The sequence below is a fragment of the Typopeltis vanoorti genome, chromosome 12 (genome assembly GCF_054136105.1).
Source record: "Typopeltis vanoorti isolate ZY-2024b chromosome 12, IOZ_Tvanoo_1.0, whole genome shotgun sequence".
Taxonomy (NCBI): domain Eukaryota; kingdom Metazoa; phylum Arthropoda; class Arachnida; order Uropygi; family Thelyphonidae; genus Typopeltis; species Typopeltis vanoorti.
In genome coordinates, this window is record NC_143560.1 from 116216983 (window position 1) to 116234039 (window position 17057).

At 34.7% G+C, this 17057-nt stretch overlaps 1 protein-coding gene across 1 annotated transcript in view; it reads right to left on the bottom strand.

Moving 5' to 3' along the window:
• The window catches only part of LOC150101159 (ubiquitin carboxyl-terminal hydrolase 8-like), a 338380-nt gene that overhangs the window by 291368 nt on the left and 29955 nt on the right, over positions 1–17057 (bottom strand). Inside the window, exon 4 of the mRNA XM_090401220.1 lies at positions 11351–11433. Coding sequence (XP_090257346.1) covers positions 11351–11433 — 83 coding nt within the window. The remainder of the gene's footprint in view (positions 1–11350; positions 11434–17057) is intronic.

Sequence of the window (17057 nt, forward strand, 5' to 3'; positions counted from 1 at the left end):
ACAAAGAGCTTGTCAGAATATCAACTCTAAATCCACTTGTCATGCAATTTGGAAACTTTATATGCAATGGTCTCCTGCTCATTTTTTCAATTTTTTTTTTTTTTTCTTATGGAGATCCCATCAATGACAATTTCTTTAATCCGCAGTATATTAGTATCACAGGTCGGCAGAAAATTGAGAAGAAACAAAAAGATACCAACTCTAGATTTAAGTACAGACAGTACTCCATTAAAAACATAAAAGGAAAGAGGTCTAAAACACAGCAACAGAAGGGATGAATGAAGAAAAAAGATATGATCTGAGTCTGGAGTTGAAATGTTATTGTTATCATCATCAAATTCTGATATGTAGAATCAGGAGGGAGGGAGGAGGATGTATTATTATTATTATTATCATCATCATCATCATCTTATGGGCACCACCATGGAGTCTGGAGATTCATTGTGGGAGATTCAACCTATCTACACAGTATATCATACTTCTCCTTGAACCCATTAACAGACAAAGCACTCAACTGACTCCAACAACCCATTCCACTCATTCACAACTCTCCAAGCAAAAAATCTAGTCCTCACAGCCCTACCAACCACACCTTTATTTAACTTACAAGGCTGACCCCCTTGTAACAAAGAATAATAAGTTATATGGAGAAGATGCAAGGGGGTATGGCAGTTTCAGAGAGGACAGAGCAAAAAAGAATGGAGAAGAGATTTACTGATGTGATAACAGAAGAATTGAAGCCAAAAAGAGTAGGATTTTAACAAGAGAGGGATAACCCGCTAGCAAGTGCTGAAACATTTCTCCTGCATCTATCCTATAAAACCCTTAAAGTAACTTGAATGTTTCTATCATATCCCCTCTTTTTCTCCTATCAACCAATCTCTGCAATCCACACACCCTCACTTAATCTATCCTCATAGGGAACATTCCACAGACAACTCTGCATCTTGGTCGCTTGCCTCTGAATCTTCTCCACTGCTTCCTCATCCACAAGAAACCCGGGAGAACCAGACCTGAGCACAATAATCCAGAGGTGGATGTATCGAGGCCTTATATAGAAGAATAACAACTTCCTAATCTCTACTTCTTAATGTGTTCTTCAATAGCCAAGTAATCTCATGGGCTACCTTAACCATATGTCCTCCGAACCTTAACTCTCTGTCTACCACAACCCCTAAATCTCTAGCTTCATCTATTTCCAGGAGTACAGTTCCATCAATGTGGTACACAGTTTGTAATCTATTTATCCTAAAATGCAAAACTTTACATTTCTCTACATTAAACTGATACCCATTATCTTTTGTCCATACTGACAGCCTATTTAAATCATCCTGCAAGCTCTCCATTGCCTTCATGAACTACTACTCTACCTAATTTTGCATCATCAGCAAACAACTGAATATTTCCTTTCCAGTTATTTCCTATATCATTCACATACAAATTAAACAGCTGTGGTCCCAGGACTGAACCTTGTGCCACACCACTAGTCACCTGTTTTCATCTTGATTCTGCCCCTCCATATACCACTTTTTGATATCTGTCCAGCAGCCACCCTCTTATCCACATAACCAGTGCCATATCCATCCCCATTTGTTCTTATTTTTATAACAGAGTTCCTACTGGCATTCTGTTAAATGCCTTTGCAAAATTCAGCAGAATCACTGTGTAGCCATTCCCTTTATCCAACTCAGCTGTTTATGTTGCCCCTTACATAGTACATATTTTTACCTACCCATTCATGAGTTCTCTTTATCACCAATTTTTCCACTACTTTTACCACCATGCCTGAGATACTGATTGGTCTATAATTTGCTACTGAAGCCTTAGAACCTACCTATGCAAGGGAATTATTTTGCTCTCTTTCCACTCCCTTGGAACTCTACCAGAGCTGAGACTTAAATTAAAGTCTCAGCTCTCGTGAACATCATCAATCATTAATCTTCCATAATCATTCTTCCTCTTACTTGCCACATAACGAAAGAACGCTTTGGGATTTCTTTTGGTCTGCTCAAGTAGAGTCTTCTTGTAATCTGATTTTGCCTTCCAACTACCTGATTAACTCTCCTAACCTTATTCATAACTCATTTTTAATTAACACCTTCCCTTGCAGTGTTTTATGCCAAAGCACAGATTTAAGCTTCCTCCTAAGCTTATCATAATTACCTGCCTTGTAATTTCACATATACATGTTCTTGACAGAATACTCCTCATGTTTTACAATCTTCCAGATCATCTGTGAAAATATACAGTTGGTTGTTGCCTATAGCAACAACCAACTGTATATTTTGTCTTACTGGTCTTGATCTCAACACCATACTGCTTCAAATAAACAGCCATCTTCTGATCTATCTTCTATTCTTTTTGGCTGCAATTCATCTGCTATCATCAGCAGTACCCCCCCCCCATCCTATCTTCTCTATCTTCCCTGAAAATACTAAACCCTTCAATATTCTATTCCTGTAACTACATCATCTGCTGTTAGCCAAGTCTCACTAATGCCTATAACCTTTGGCAAGATTGCACTAACCAATATCAAAAACCCCTCCCTCTTGTCCTGATACTTCTGGCATTAGTATATAGAAAGCGAGGAAAAACACATTTATTCAACTCACTAAATTTCACTGATTTTCTACTTTGCATCATCAGAGCCCAATTATAATTGTGACAGGCACACAGCACTGAACTAATAATTGTGGAAAATCATTAAAACTGCAACTGAAAGCAGAAGTAAATTAATGCAACCACACTTGTGAGGTTGGAAAAGGGCTTCATATTAATGTTGATTTCGAAAGTAGTCTCTCAGACCTATATTGACTTCTATGTAATATAGATGTTTTCCATTATCTGATCCTATGTGGAGGAGTATCCAGAGCATGGTCCACCAATCCTGACTTCCCATACAGATGACTATAGATGTAATTTTGGTGTTCTTCAAGATTGATGATAACTGATCTACTAGTTAATATCCATCCTTTGACCTATCTCCTATTCTTTTTGACTGTAATTCATCTGCTGTCATCAGATACCTTGTAGTTCTTTAAAGTGGCAAGGAGATCATATTTGAATTGAGAGAATTATGGCAATTTTTTCTGATGCCCCCTTAACATATGGGATGGGAATGTGATCCTGCATGTTGGGTGTCAAAGGGAAGGAAGGGGAGGAGATGGGTGCATGCAGTATTTTATCAATTTTATTTATTTTTTCTATTTTGTATTTTAATAACATTTTATTTACATAACTATTTTACAATTTGAATTATTTTCCACAATCACTTAGTTCAGTGCCATCCATTCGCCTATTACAGTTATTTAAACATATTTTTTAAACTTGATGAATGCACCAAGTATTCAGTTTTGCTTTGGTGTTTAGCTGATTTGGCATATTTTGTAAATATCGCCATCAGTCGAATCAGTAGAGAGATTCAGTATTCAGTCTACTAAAGCTGAAAAATTCATGTCATATGCATAATAACAAACAAAATGAATCAGGAAAAGCTTACCCTTTATTGCATGACAGCATAATCAAAGCTCTAATTGTTTGCTATAAGTATTTATTTAGTGTTCTCTATGTTAATTTAGTTTATATTATGCACTTAAAATAATAAAAATGAATACAGTTTTGGCTATGAATAGTGAAACAATAAATATAAAACAAATAAAAACAAAATTTGAAACTTTTATGATTTATGTCATCATCATCATCATCAAATTCCTGCCGTGTACCCTCAAGGGGTGTACAGGATATGATAGTACTACATGAAAAAAATTACATCATTACTAACTTCCTATCTACAATTTTCCTCCAAATCGGTCTGTTACTTGTCAAGACTCCAAACATTATCAGATCTTATATTTCTATCGTCTAAGGCACTTTGTGCTGTATCAATCCACCTATATCTTGGTCTTGCTATGAGTCGTTTTCCTGCCAACCTGGCAGAGAACACTTGTTTTGCTAATCTTTCCTTGCCATTCTGTTTATATGACCATACCACCTGAGATTAGCTCTGCTGACAATGTCGTTCTTTCCTAATATCTTCGTTTTTAATATGATATTGCCATTGATGCCATCAGTTCACGCCTCTAATCTTTCTCAGGACCCTCTTATCTGCAGTCTCTAGTCTTTGGTCAAGTGTTTTACTTCTGACCCAGCTCTCATAAGTTAAAACTGGTTTGAACACTGTCTTGTATACAGCTAATTTAGTGTTCCGACTAATTTCTCTCTTATTCTGTATGAATTTATTCAATTAACTTCCTACCATACCAGCTTTGCTGATTCTGTTGTCTATTTCTATATTTAATTTACCATCGTCACTAAAAATCGTGCCTAAGAAGCTGAAATGTTTTACTTGTTCCACAGGTTCTCCATTCACAACACAGTTGACATTTTCAAAGATTCTGCCTATTTTCATTGTCTTTTTATTACTGACCTTCATATCATATCTATTACAACTGTTTTTCAATTTAGCCAGTGAATCTTGCAGACTAGAAGCAGATTTATTTAGAAGTATAACATCGTCCACATAAAGCAAAGAGCTGACATTAACATCTCCAATTTTGATATCATGTTTAATACCACTTTCCTTCATAATGTGATCCATATAGATAATGAAAAAGAGAGGGGATAATGTACATCCTTGTCTCACATCAGATTTAACATTAAACCATCTTCCTGTACTTCCTTCAATTCTAACTACTGACTTACAACTCAAATAAAAACTAAGTATTGCTTGATATAATGCCTCATTGATACCATATAATTGTAGCATATTGAATAGCTTCTCTCTTAGCACCTTATCATATCCCTTTTCCAGATCTACAAAACTCAAATAGAGATCTTTGTAATATTCCCATGATTTCTCCACTATTTGTCATAAAGTGAAGATCTGATCCTGAGCCTCTATTTGGCCTGAATCCAGCTTATTCTTCACCAAGCTTTTCTTCAACAATTCTTCTCAACTGTTTCTCAAGTATACTTGCATAGATCTTGCCAGGAACACTCAGTAGGGAAATACCTCTGTAATTCTCACATTCAATTTTATTTCCCCTTTTATATATGGGTACGATGAGGGCTCTACTCCAATCATCCGAAATTCGTCCCACTATCCAGGTCTTCTGAACTATGCAGTGCAGCCACTGCAAGACTTTTATACCACCATACTTCAGCATTTCTGGTGGAATATCATCTACTCCTGCTGCCTTTCCACATTTTAAGCCTTTGATGGCTTTTTCTAATTCAAGTATGATTATGTATTCCTGACTGTATGCCTGTTGAGTGTTTTTTACCACTGTGCTATCACTGCTTGTTCAATTTAGCAATTTTTTGAAGAAATTACTCCATACTTCAAGGATATCTTTTTTTCTCCCTTTTTCATGTCACCTTTATCATCTCTAACTCCTTTTACAGTACTCTTTCCTCCATTTTTAAGCTTCTTCAACAACCTCCAAAATATTTTGCCACCTTCTTGATACTTATTTTCTATGTTCTTGCCAAAGTCCTCCCATGACTTTTGTTTAGCTAGTTTTACACACTGTTTAGCTTTCTTACATTTGTTTCTGTATTCTCTAAGAGCACAAGCTGACTTATTTGCCAGGAACTTTTGATATGCTTTCTTCTTTTCCTTCACTGCCTCTTTAACTTTCTGTGTCCACCAGGGAGTTCTGATTTTTTTATCTTTGCACACAACCTCACCACATGCCTTTCTGGCAGAATCAATCAATGTTTCCTTCAGAGTTTGCCACTGAATCTCCAAGGTTTGGTTCCTGTTCTCAAACTCTTTCATTTTTTGTTCAATAATCTTTGTGTATTTTAGTCTACAGTTCACATCTGAGAGCTGTTCAACTTTTATTTGCTTTAAAACTTTCTTACATGTTATTCTTTTCAATATGAAATTCAATTTTATCCTGCTCAAGACTAAATAGTGATCACTTCAAATTTCAAATCCTCTGTACACTCTGGTGCCCTGCACAAGGGAGAAAACATCACTATCAACAATAACATAGTCAATGAGACTTTTCATATTCCTTGCCTCTTCTCTCCATGTGAATTTGTGCACATTTTTATGTTGGAACATGGTGTTAGTAATAGCTAGTCCATGTCCTGAGCAGAAATCCAACAAACATTTGCCATTGTTATTAGCTTTGCTCTTTTCTCCAAATTTTCCCAATATATTTTTGTATACTTAAGTATAAAGAGCTAATAAGCTTCATTTCGGCAATGAAAACATTACTTAAATTAAGGGGATATTAAATCCCACATAGTTTTAAAACCGAATAAGAAACTCAAAGATAGGAATCAGAGAATTTCTTGCAGAATATAGTAAAAACTATAAAGTATTGGCGACACTAGCGTTAGCCAATGCAAGTGACCCTAGTACGTAGTACAATACCGGACGACTCGTTGCAAAGGTGGGGGAGTTCAGATCGCTATTCTTAGGTATTTTCCATAATGTAAAAACACATTTCCTAGGAAATGTATGCTGTTATTACATTATGGAGGGAGGTCACTACCCAGACCGGTTTCAGCCTTTTTTGAGGCTTCATCAGTGAGTAGCTAGACCTAATACCAACGTGAATAGCGAAAAGAACTTATATACTCTGCGAACGAGTTTTCCAAACAGGTGCAACCATTAAGTTACTTAAGTATAAAGAGCTAATAAGCTTCATTTCGGCAATGAAAACATTACTTAAATTAAGGGGATATTAAATCCCACATGTTTTTACATTATGGAAAATACCTAAGAATAGCGATCTGAACTCCCCCACCTTTGCAACGAGTCGTCCGGTATTGTACTACGTACTAGGGTCACTTGCATTGGCTAACACTAGTGTCGCCGATACTTTATACTTTTTACTATATTCGGCAAGAAACTCTCTGATTCCTATCTTTGAGTTTTTTATTCAGTTTTAAAACTATGTGGGATTTAATATCCCTTTAATTTAAGTAATATTCTTGTATGTCTCACAAGCATTTCCTACTCTGCTATTTAGATCCCTAACAAGGACCAACTTTTCTTTTTCATTGTGTCAGATGCTTTCTTTAAATTCTCAAAAAATTCCTCCACTTCTACCTTAGTAGAACCTTCTGTGGGACCATAGGCACAAATAAGTCTCATTGTCCAGTTCCCCATTCTCATATTTGCCCACATCACTCCACATCAGACTGTCTGCCATTCAAGGAGATTAGCCTTGTATTTAGTGTTGAATACAATGGCTACTCCTTCTTTTCCTTGATTGTCATTGCCTGAATATACCATTTTGTATTTATTGCTCAGAAAGATCTCACCATTTTTTGTCTTTTTTGTTTCAGTCACCCCCATTATGTCGATCTGGTACTTATCTAATTCCTCAGCTAGCTCCATTTCTTTGCCATTCAGGCTTCTTATGTTGATAGTACCGATCTTTAACTCTGGTGATGTTGAGTTGGAGTATTTTTTCCGATTTGTTCAAGTAGCTAACTTTTCGTTGTTAACCCTGGTTCCCTGGTGAAAACAACAGGGCCATGATGGGCAACGCCCCAGCTGGCATGAAATTTTGTCATGCTGTACCATCATTTTTTTAATTTGGTTTAAGTCAATAAGAATACAATTTGGTCGGCTAAATCCCAAACTGCTAGCCCATCCTCGTTCGTTCAGTATCCAGGTAGATACCCAACAGGGTGCACCACGAAAAGGTGAGGATTGGACATTAGGTCAGAAGTCCTGGTCAGTTCTTTGCATTCCTTTAAAGGTGGAGGTCTCCTCTTAGTTATACAGCTTTGACCTTTAAGCACCCCAATTTCTTAAAATGTTTAATGTTTATCAAATTTAAGGTTAGTTATCTCAAAAAAGAGAAATTGTATCTTGTACAGAAATTTGGGTGATATCAAAAATAAGATAAGAACAAGTTTGTTTTTGTGAGAAATAAAGACAGGACAACATTTTACTAGAATTGAAACTGAAGGTTATCAGAAATCCACTGGTGAATGGTTTGGAGATTAGAATTTAGATGATATTCCTGATGGTGATTTGCATCAGAAAAGGTTTGTCAAATGAGAAACAGAAATGCAGAGTGCTCTCATCAGCAGTGTATTGAATCTGCAGCCAACTCAAGGTCAGTGATATATATAAGAAAGTAGATGAAAAAGCTGAGCCTTGTGGTGTAAAAGCAGTAGTTGAAAAGCTTGAGAATAAAAAATCCATCGTCGCATTCAATGTACATCCAGACAGAAAATTGACAACCCAGTTGCAGAAGAAGACAGACCACACAAGGGGAGCTAGTTAACAGGCTTTTGTGCCAAACCTAATCAAATGCCTCATATCAAGAGCAATCACAGGAGATATCCCAAACTTTTCCACAACATTTGTCCAAAGGTAGGTGAGATAAGCAAGATGATCTCTATTGACCAACAGTGGTGGAATCCTTGTTGGCAATCATTCATTAGTTAGATGCTTCAAATAGTGCAGAAGTTGAGTGCTAATGGTTTTCTCCATTACAGTAGAAAAAACTAATGCGAGTGAAACTGGATGGTATTTGATGGTAGCAATTTGACACTCTTCTTAGGAGTGGGTTGAATATGGGCTAATTTATAGATCAAGAGTTAATTCTGGAACCTTCAAAAAAATCACAGAAATGTCATCCCAACCAGGAGACTTTTTGGTATCTGGTTTGGTTAAGATTTTTCTGATCTCTTTCTGGGGAAAAAAAATAAAGGAAGTGAGCACTGATGCTGCATTTCTGGAAAGGTTGTAGAACACTTAACAAGACTGTCTATGTAAGAACTAAAGAAAAGTAAGTAACTAGGAGATTAGCTTTTTCTGTGGGTATCAATGCAAAGAGACATTCAAGCAGGAAACAGGGTTAGACAAAAGTTATGACCAACAGCAATGGCAAGAAATCAAACATAATTGAACATAAAAATTGAACATAATTCATTTTCTGGTTTTAGCTCTTTCAAATCAATTTTGGATGCGCTGATAATTTTTCCAGCTATTTCAGTCTCTAATATAAACCAAAAAGGAATATAGAGATTTTAATGAATGCAACTGCAAAACAATTCCTGGTTCTTCTCTTCAAAACAAGTGAATGCACGTGAAGAAGCTTCATGACTATACTGTTTTTGAGGTTATCTTGGAAGTAGTGGAATAAGCTACATTTCTGGCTTTTCTTACAATTTGTACTATAGGCTTATGCTGCATAAAATAGTTTCTAAAATTGTTTATTATCACATCATGTGGTACTTTGTATATAATTATTTTACTACTTCCTTATATGCCGATGCCATAATTATATGTTTTATACCATTAAATTGTTACAGGGAACTTATTTTTGGAAAATGCAATTATCTATCACGTGGTCTCTGACGACTGTTGCCATAGTAACAGCGAACTATTATCTTGCTACCTTCAAAAGCAGTACAGCCTATATTTCTTTACTTCCAAGATAACCTGAAAAAGAGCTTACTCTTTTTCAGGTTATCTTATAGTGTACCATGTATTTGATCTTCAAAACAACATCCCTTCAATTAACTGACCCTTGCATGTCAACCGACTCTTGGTACATTACCATGTAATACTTCAATTACCCGGCTCTTCGATTATCAAAACAGCAAACTGCCATCCCAATGTGGTTAGATAAATGGTAAATTACTGTATATGACATTGACTTCAAGTTAATTACCTTAAAATCCCATAATGCAAAGAATCTTTCGTTTGGATGTGCATATTGCCATGTATTGTGGAAATGGTCACTACTCACACCTGTTTCAGCATTGATTCAACTTATATCTTCTTGGATCCAGTTTGCACACTGATGAGACATTAATGAAGTTTCAAACAATTCTGGGTAGTGACAGTGCATAATGCAATATATATATATATATATACATATCTAATAGGAACAAGTAAACTTTGTTTGCTTACACATCGGTAAGGATTAAAACAAGAATGTAATTTCTTGTCAAGTATAATATACTTTATAATCAAAGCTTCCTATGATCACCATTATCATCAAATTCCTGACATGTACTCTCAAGGATGTACAGGATATTATAGTACTAGATGAAAAGTTATATCACTACCAACTTCCAATAGACAATTTTCCTCCAAATTAATCTAATATCTGTCAAGACTCCAATATTATTAGATCTTACATTTCTGTCTTCTAAAGCACTTTTTACTAAATCAATCCACCAAGGCCTTGGTCTTTCTCAGGGTTTTTTTTTTTTTTTTTTTGCTGTCAGCCTGGCAAAGAGCACTTGTTTTGCTAATCTTTCTTCTCCCATTCTATTTAAGTGACAATGCAACCTGATATTACTTAGTACCTGATTTGCCTCTGATTCAAAAGTGGCCATGAGATCTTGACTTGGGAGACTGAAACATGAGGAATATTCTGTCAAGAAGGGTATATATAGAACTACAAGGAGGATATCTGCATGTGTTGAGACTTAAATGCTATGAGGTCATCATGTTGGAGGCTTAATGGAATGTATACAGCACTCGGAAAAGATTAAAACAGACTTTAATACTTCCAACATTTCGTCTCAGCCACTGAGACATCTTCAGGGATTACAAAAAAACTAATGCAACATACACTCAAATATCACACAATACTAGAGTCACGTCAATACTACAGTCTCCCACTTGGGTGACTCTAAAGTCCTATCTAGGTGGTGCAGCCTCTATGGGCGATTGTAGGTGGCCCAGAATGTAAGGTGGGATCTCTGATGATCCCACCTTACATTCTAGGCAATTAAGCAGAGATAATGTTCATGCATGGTTGCTTGTCAAGTGCTAATTTAATGGTGAATATACAATAACTTATTACTGATTAGATATGCAATCAGTAACTTCCCCAATAAGCTCTTGAAGTTCACTGCCGGTAACCAAACAAATAACTCTGTTACGATTTACTATCTTGTCATGGTAGATGAATTTGTATCCATTTCCAATATTTCTTGATTTATACTCATTTCATTTTGTCTTTTGAACACAACAGATGTTGGTGTGTCTTCTATTAAAACTTCACCTAATTCAGTACTGCATCTGGTCATCATGCCCACATTCCATGTTGCTATCCACATTTTTATCATGCCACCTCTCAATTACAATGAGAGTTAGCAGCATAAGGAATGTTGTTGGTATGCTAGTATCATTATAATATGCATAGCACATTATGAATGAGACAAAATGTCTTATGTTATTAATATTTATAAATATTTGTTTAATGCTGTTTAAAATATAAATATCAATACTAAGTTTTCTGTTTATTCAAACTTATTAAAAAAACTTGAAAGAGAGCTACAACCTTATATTAATGACAAAAAAGTGTCCTATGTCATAATATAATAGTTCATAAAGAAATCATTTAAAATGTACCTTTTGCTTAAACTTTCTTGTAGTTCTTCAGCTTTCTCCAGAGCTTTACACATCACTTTGCTTTTTGTTACATTAGGAAAAGCCTTTAAAAAATTTCATTTATCATTTCTAAATATCACAATGAATTACAAAATAATTTTTATTTTTGAATTTACAGTTAACTAGAAGATGGTTATTACATTTTCAAACTGTGAAATGAAAACTGTTCACAGTTTTGAAAGATAGAAGCTTGGCTCCAGCAAATTTTCTGACTGCAAATTAAAAATTACTGGAATATAAAGAATTATTATGCATAGCAGAAATGCACTGGATTATGAATAATACTCCATCTTATGGTCTGACCACAGTCAATACATTATATATAAAGATACTTAATATGTGTCTAATATGTTTAAAACATAAGTTGACTATCATAAAACAAGCAACTAAAATTATAAATCAACTAACATTTTTTAAGAAAAAAATAAAATAAAAAATGCACAAACAAGGGAAGCAGATAAGAAAAAAAAAAAGCAATAAGTCTAGGAAGACCCATAGTCTTTAAATAATAAGCAGTTGGATGTGAAGAACATAATATGAAGTTTACTACTGTTAAGCACATGGTTAAAAAAAAAATAAAGTTAGTTTCCTCTTCTAATTATTCACTATATATATATATATATATATATATATATATATATATATATATTATGTGGTTCCCATCTATGAAAAGTTATTAGTAAAAGTTATTACCTAAAGACAATCACAAACATCACTGCCCATGGTAGGATTTGAACATGCCAACCAGGTCAGCAATATAAATCCAAAATCACCCAACCTGAGAATAGTATTCTTAAATTTAGAATGGAGTATCAAAAACCTCATTAAAAATGCTTGATGCTATCTGAAAGAAGGCAGTCCACATAACATGACTCTCCTCTCTCACACACAGACCTACTCTGACCAAGACATTATGTTTCTACCTCATACCTTTTGCACAGGTATTTTCATGGGCAATATTCCACCATACTAGCACCATCACTGCTCCTCTTTCCACTAAGCATGTAAAAATATGAGCAGCTGTTGATTAACATTCACACAAAGTTCAGCTTCGAGCCTAAGCAACTTCTCATCTTTCATTCCATCTATGGTCTTTGAAACAGCCTTCCTAACTTCCTTTATCCCAAAAGACTACAAACTTCCATATGTTCAAGAAACACACAAAGATGATGTCTTTTTTTCTTAACCACTTTTTCACATGTCACTTCTAGTTATAGATTTAATAACCTCTCATATGTGTGTGACTGATATATTAAAAAATATAGTATGAGTAAATGCATGGAGAACTATTTAATAGATAATACAACTTGCTAGTGTATCTATATTCTTCCTATACATGTCTCTCTCTCTCTCTCTCTCTCAAATGTTTAGAGTTCAGTGTAAATTCAGTATTTTTAATTGCACCTGCTTATTTTTTTTTTAAGCCTGTTCATGTCTTTTATTTCCTTGTCTGGATAGCATCAAGCATTTTTTGGAGGTTTTTGATGAATCACTCCAAATGTGAGAACAGTAGTCTAACATTTAATAAATTTAATATTTATATATCCAAATTATTAAACAGGCTGAGAGGTTTAAGGATTTCATGTGTTTGTGCCAGAAAAGACTAAAGGTTAATTCAGCTCAAGAAGAAGAAAGAAGCCTGATCTTGACTAGAGATCTAAATATTACCAAAGATGAGAATTACCAATTAAATTCCTTATCGATATAATCTGTTCACTATTTGTCACTAACAAAATGAAATATTTGAATAAGTTCAAATTAATTGGCTGTCCCTTGAAAATGTACAAAAAAAAAAAAAAAAAAAAAAACTAAGCTGTAAAATTCAAACTCTTGATATTCATATGCTAGATAAGGATTGTCACCAGAAAGTGTTTTTTCAATAAAGATCTCAGATCATGGCAAATGAACTTCAGGAGACTGAAAATAATTATTCAACAATGGGTTATAAAACAGGAAATATCTGAAACAATTCTCTAAGATAACTGAATACAATTAGGGTATATATCAGTGTCCTTGAAAATATATGTTAATTTCAATGAATAATTATTCAATGGCACTGAAATCATGATTCAACATTTTTCTTTAAAATTGTCTAAATTTCCTGACTTCAGTGTCAATCTAATATGATGGCTTTTCTTTGATGGTCAAACTCTCTCAATATCATCATTCTTGCTATGGAATTCTAACTACAGATTGTTTGGCTACTTCTGTTGCATTAAATGGAGTATTTGTTAACAGATTGCAAAAGTTGGTGAAAGGTAAAATACAACAGCAGGTGGATAGGGATACAATACTCCAGGGTTTCTCAAACTGTGTTCGGCAGAAGGTGAATAAGTGTTCCACAAGAAGTTCTCCTGGAATTTGTCATTTTAGTTTTCTAAGCATTTTACATGAATAAAAATTTTATAGTGGAAATATTCTGAGGACAATAATATTTGTGAATATGTCGAAAAGCACAGACCCAGAATGCCTAATAACATCTGTATAGCAAATGTTAGTGACCAAGCCATGTATTTTTAAACGTGGAAGTATTCATGAATTATCATTAATTTTCACATATCGAAACCTTTCAACATTTGGGAAAGGGAATACCGCTGTTTATGACCAGTCATAAAAATTGCCTGCAAGCAGATTATAACAATCAGCGGCATATCCTCTGTTCTCAAAACTGAAAGAAATAACATCTGTATTACAAATGTTAGTGACCAATCAGCAAGGAAGTATAAAGAAATTTTTCCACTAAAATTGAAGATCAAGAGAGCCTGTATCCGGTTCTCAAATCTAGTAATACTGAATACTTTCTTTGCAAGATCGTATTGTAGGGTGAAAGTTTCGAAACCGTAGTGCCATGATTTTTTAAAAGTAATATGCCTGCAGATTTAAATTTTAATATGAATAAGAGATAAGGGACTTTGTTTAATTTTGGTATTAAGAAATCTCTTATTGAAGGTGTTTGTGAGTCATCCACCACCAGCCTACAAAGCTATCTCCAGGATGGACAAAAGGAGAGGAAAACTACCAGCACACAGGAGAAAAAGTCTGCATTCACTCGTAAGTACTTATATTAAAAATTTTTGGTGATCAGAATGGGATGTGTCAATGAAAATCAGCAAAAATTAATTTAATGATGCTTATGTTTAATTGATGTTTAATAAATTATTAATTAATGACCAATTATTAATTAATAAAAAATCAACTAAATTAACAATTAATTAATAGATTACTTATTAACCAAGATGTCCCATGAAAATTTCAGGATTTGTGAAATGTTCCTTGATCGGAAAAGTTTGGGAAACCCTGTAATACTCTATAATGGGCAACATGACTTTGTAAAGAGTAGGTCCTGTCTTAGTAATTTATTCACATTTTATTAAAAAAAAAAAAAAGTGACAGTAGAATTGGATAAACGTAATGGCTACATAATGATACTGATCAACTTTGCCAAGGCATTTGACAAAATACCACAAGGAAAACTATTACAAAAACTGGAGAGGATGGGAATGGATATGAGGCTAGTAGCATGGATAGGAAGATGGCTGATGGACAAACACCAGACAGTAGTATATGGTGGGGTGGAGTCCAGGAGAATGATGGCAACTAGTGGAGTACCTCAGGGTCTGGTACCAGGGCCACTACTCTTTAATTTGTATATCAATGATATAGGGAAAGATTTAAGAGAGGATAATCAGTGTTTGTTGATGATACACAACTGGGGAGAGCAACAGTTGATAAGGGTGATATAGATATCCTGCAGGAATTTAAATAAATTGGCATTGTGGGCAAAGGATAATGAGTGTCAATTTAATGTTGGGAAATGTAAGATTATACACTTCATGTTGAAAAGGTTGCATATGGTGTATATTGCAAGAAATTGATGAGCCTAGGGACTTGGGGATAATGGTGGACAAAGAGTTAAAGTTCAGAGGGCATACTGCAAAACTTGGTAAAATAGTTCAACAAATTACTTGGATGTTGAAAAACACACTAACAAGTAAAGATAAAAAAAATAGTTATTATCCCTCTTTATAAGGCTATGATTCTGCTACATCTTGACTACTGTGCACAGATATGGTCACCTGGTTTCTTGGGGACCAGGAGGTGATCAAAAAGATTCAGACACGAGTGTCCAAGATGGTGACAGGTCTGTGGGATACTCCCTATGGGGATAGGTTGAAGGTTTCAGGGTTACACAGTTTAGTTCATAGGCAAAAAAGAGGGGACATAATAGAAACTTTTAGGATATTAAAGGGGTTTTATAAAATTGATGCAAGTGAAATTTTTCAATATATGACAAATAGAGAACTATGGACCATCTGTTGAAGTTGTGTAAGAGTGTGGTTAGTAGGGATGTGGAGACCAGATTTTTTTCATGGAGAGTGGTGAGTGGAATGAATTTCCAGATCTGGGTGTGAGTTCCCTGACAGTGAATGGATTCAAGGAGAGATATGATAGGATTTGTGTATGCGATGGTTGATTTGAGTCTCCCACAATGAGTTTCTGGATTCCATGGAGATGCCATAAATAATAATAATAATAATTAATCCAGATGTTTTTTTTTTTATCCACAGATTTGGACTTTTTTATGTGACAGTTTTCAAATACCCCAAGTACAAATTTCTCAGTGGTCAGCAAAATATAATAACATATCTGCATAAAATGAACTAGGAAAAGATCATTATGAAACAACTTTTCTTTCTACTGCTAAAAGATTTATTCATATTTACAGCCATTTTGTGCTATTATATATATATATATATATTTTTTCCCCCCTGTTCAGTTTGCACTATTATTTAAAAGAACTCAATCCACACTTTTAAGTAGTAAACAATTTCCAGTTCACCACCCTGATTATTGGAAACCGTGAAATGACTTAGGGAAGAAAAAAAAAAGTATTCAAATTTTTTGACAGAAACATGGGTTTCCTAAAAGAGACAAACAACCAGAGAACACACACAAATGACAGAGACAGCAGACAACTGAAAGGGGATTATCTGCAACATCACAGCATCAAGTTACTTGGCTGTGACAGACCACTGAGGCTGACAAACACAAAAATTGCAAAGCTGAAAATACAGGTATTTGAAACAATTATCATGATTTATCAAGTAACTGCAGTTTTGTTTTAAATCAACCTATCTTTAGTTCCAAAATTATACAAAACGATTTCAAATAACACAAAGCTATATTCAAATGAGCATTTAGAAATACTGATGATTTTTTTTTTATCACGACCCCACAAGATAAAGGTCACAAGATCTATAACAATATAGTGCTATGTGTGGGCAAGTGATTACATAGTAAATGTATCCTGTTGGTATGTTTCTTAAAGAGTAGATGGTTGTACCATGTGGGAAAAACAGTACGGGGAGATTATTCCAAAGAATAGAAGTGGACAGAATGAAGAAATATGATGAGAAGTTAGTTTGGTGTGTCTGGAGCTAGACAGCATATGGTGTTGGCCAATAGTTGCTCTAGTTCTTACATATCTAGAAGAAAGTGGAGGAATGGTAGCAGCCAATTCAGAGGAGCGATGCCCATAGAAAAAGGAACAGTGCTAAAACAGAGCAATTATGATAAAGTGACTGAAGGGAGTCTGTGAGGGAAGTGTCATCTATTAAGTGGATTTCCTTCTTCTGAATATCTTCAAGAATTCTTAGGGAGGTCTTGG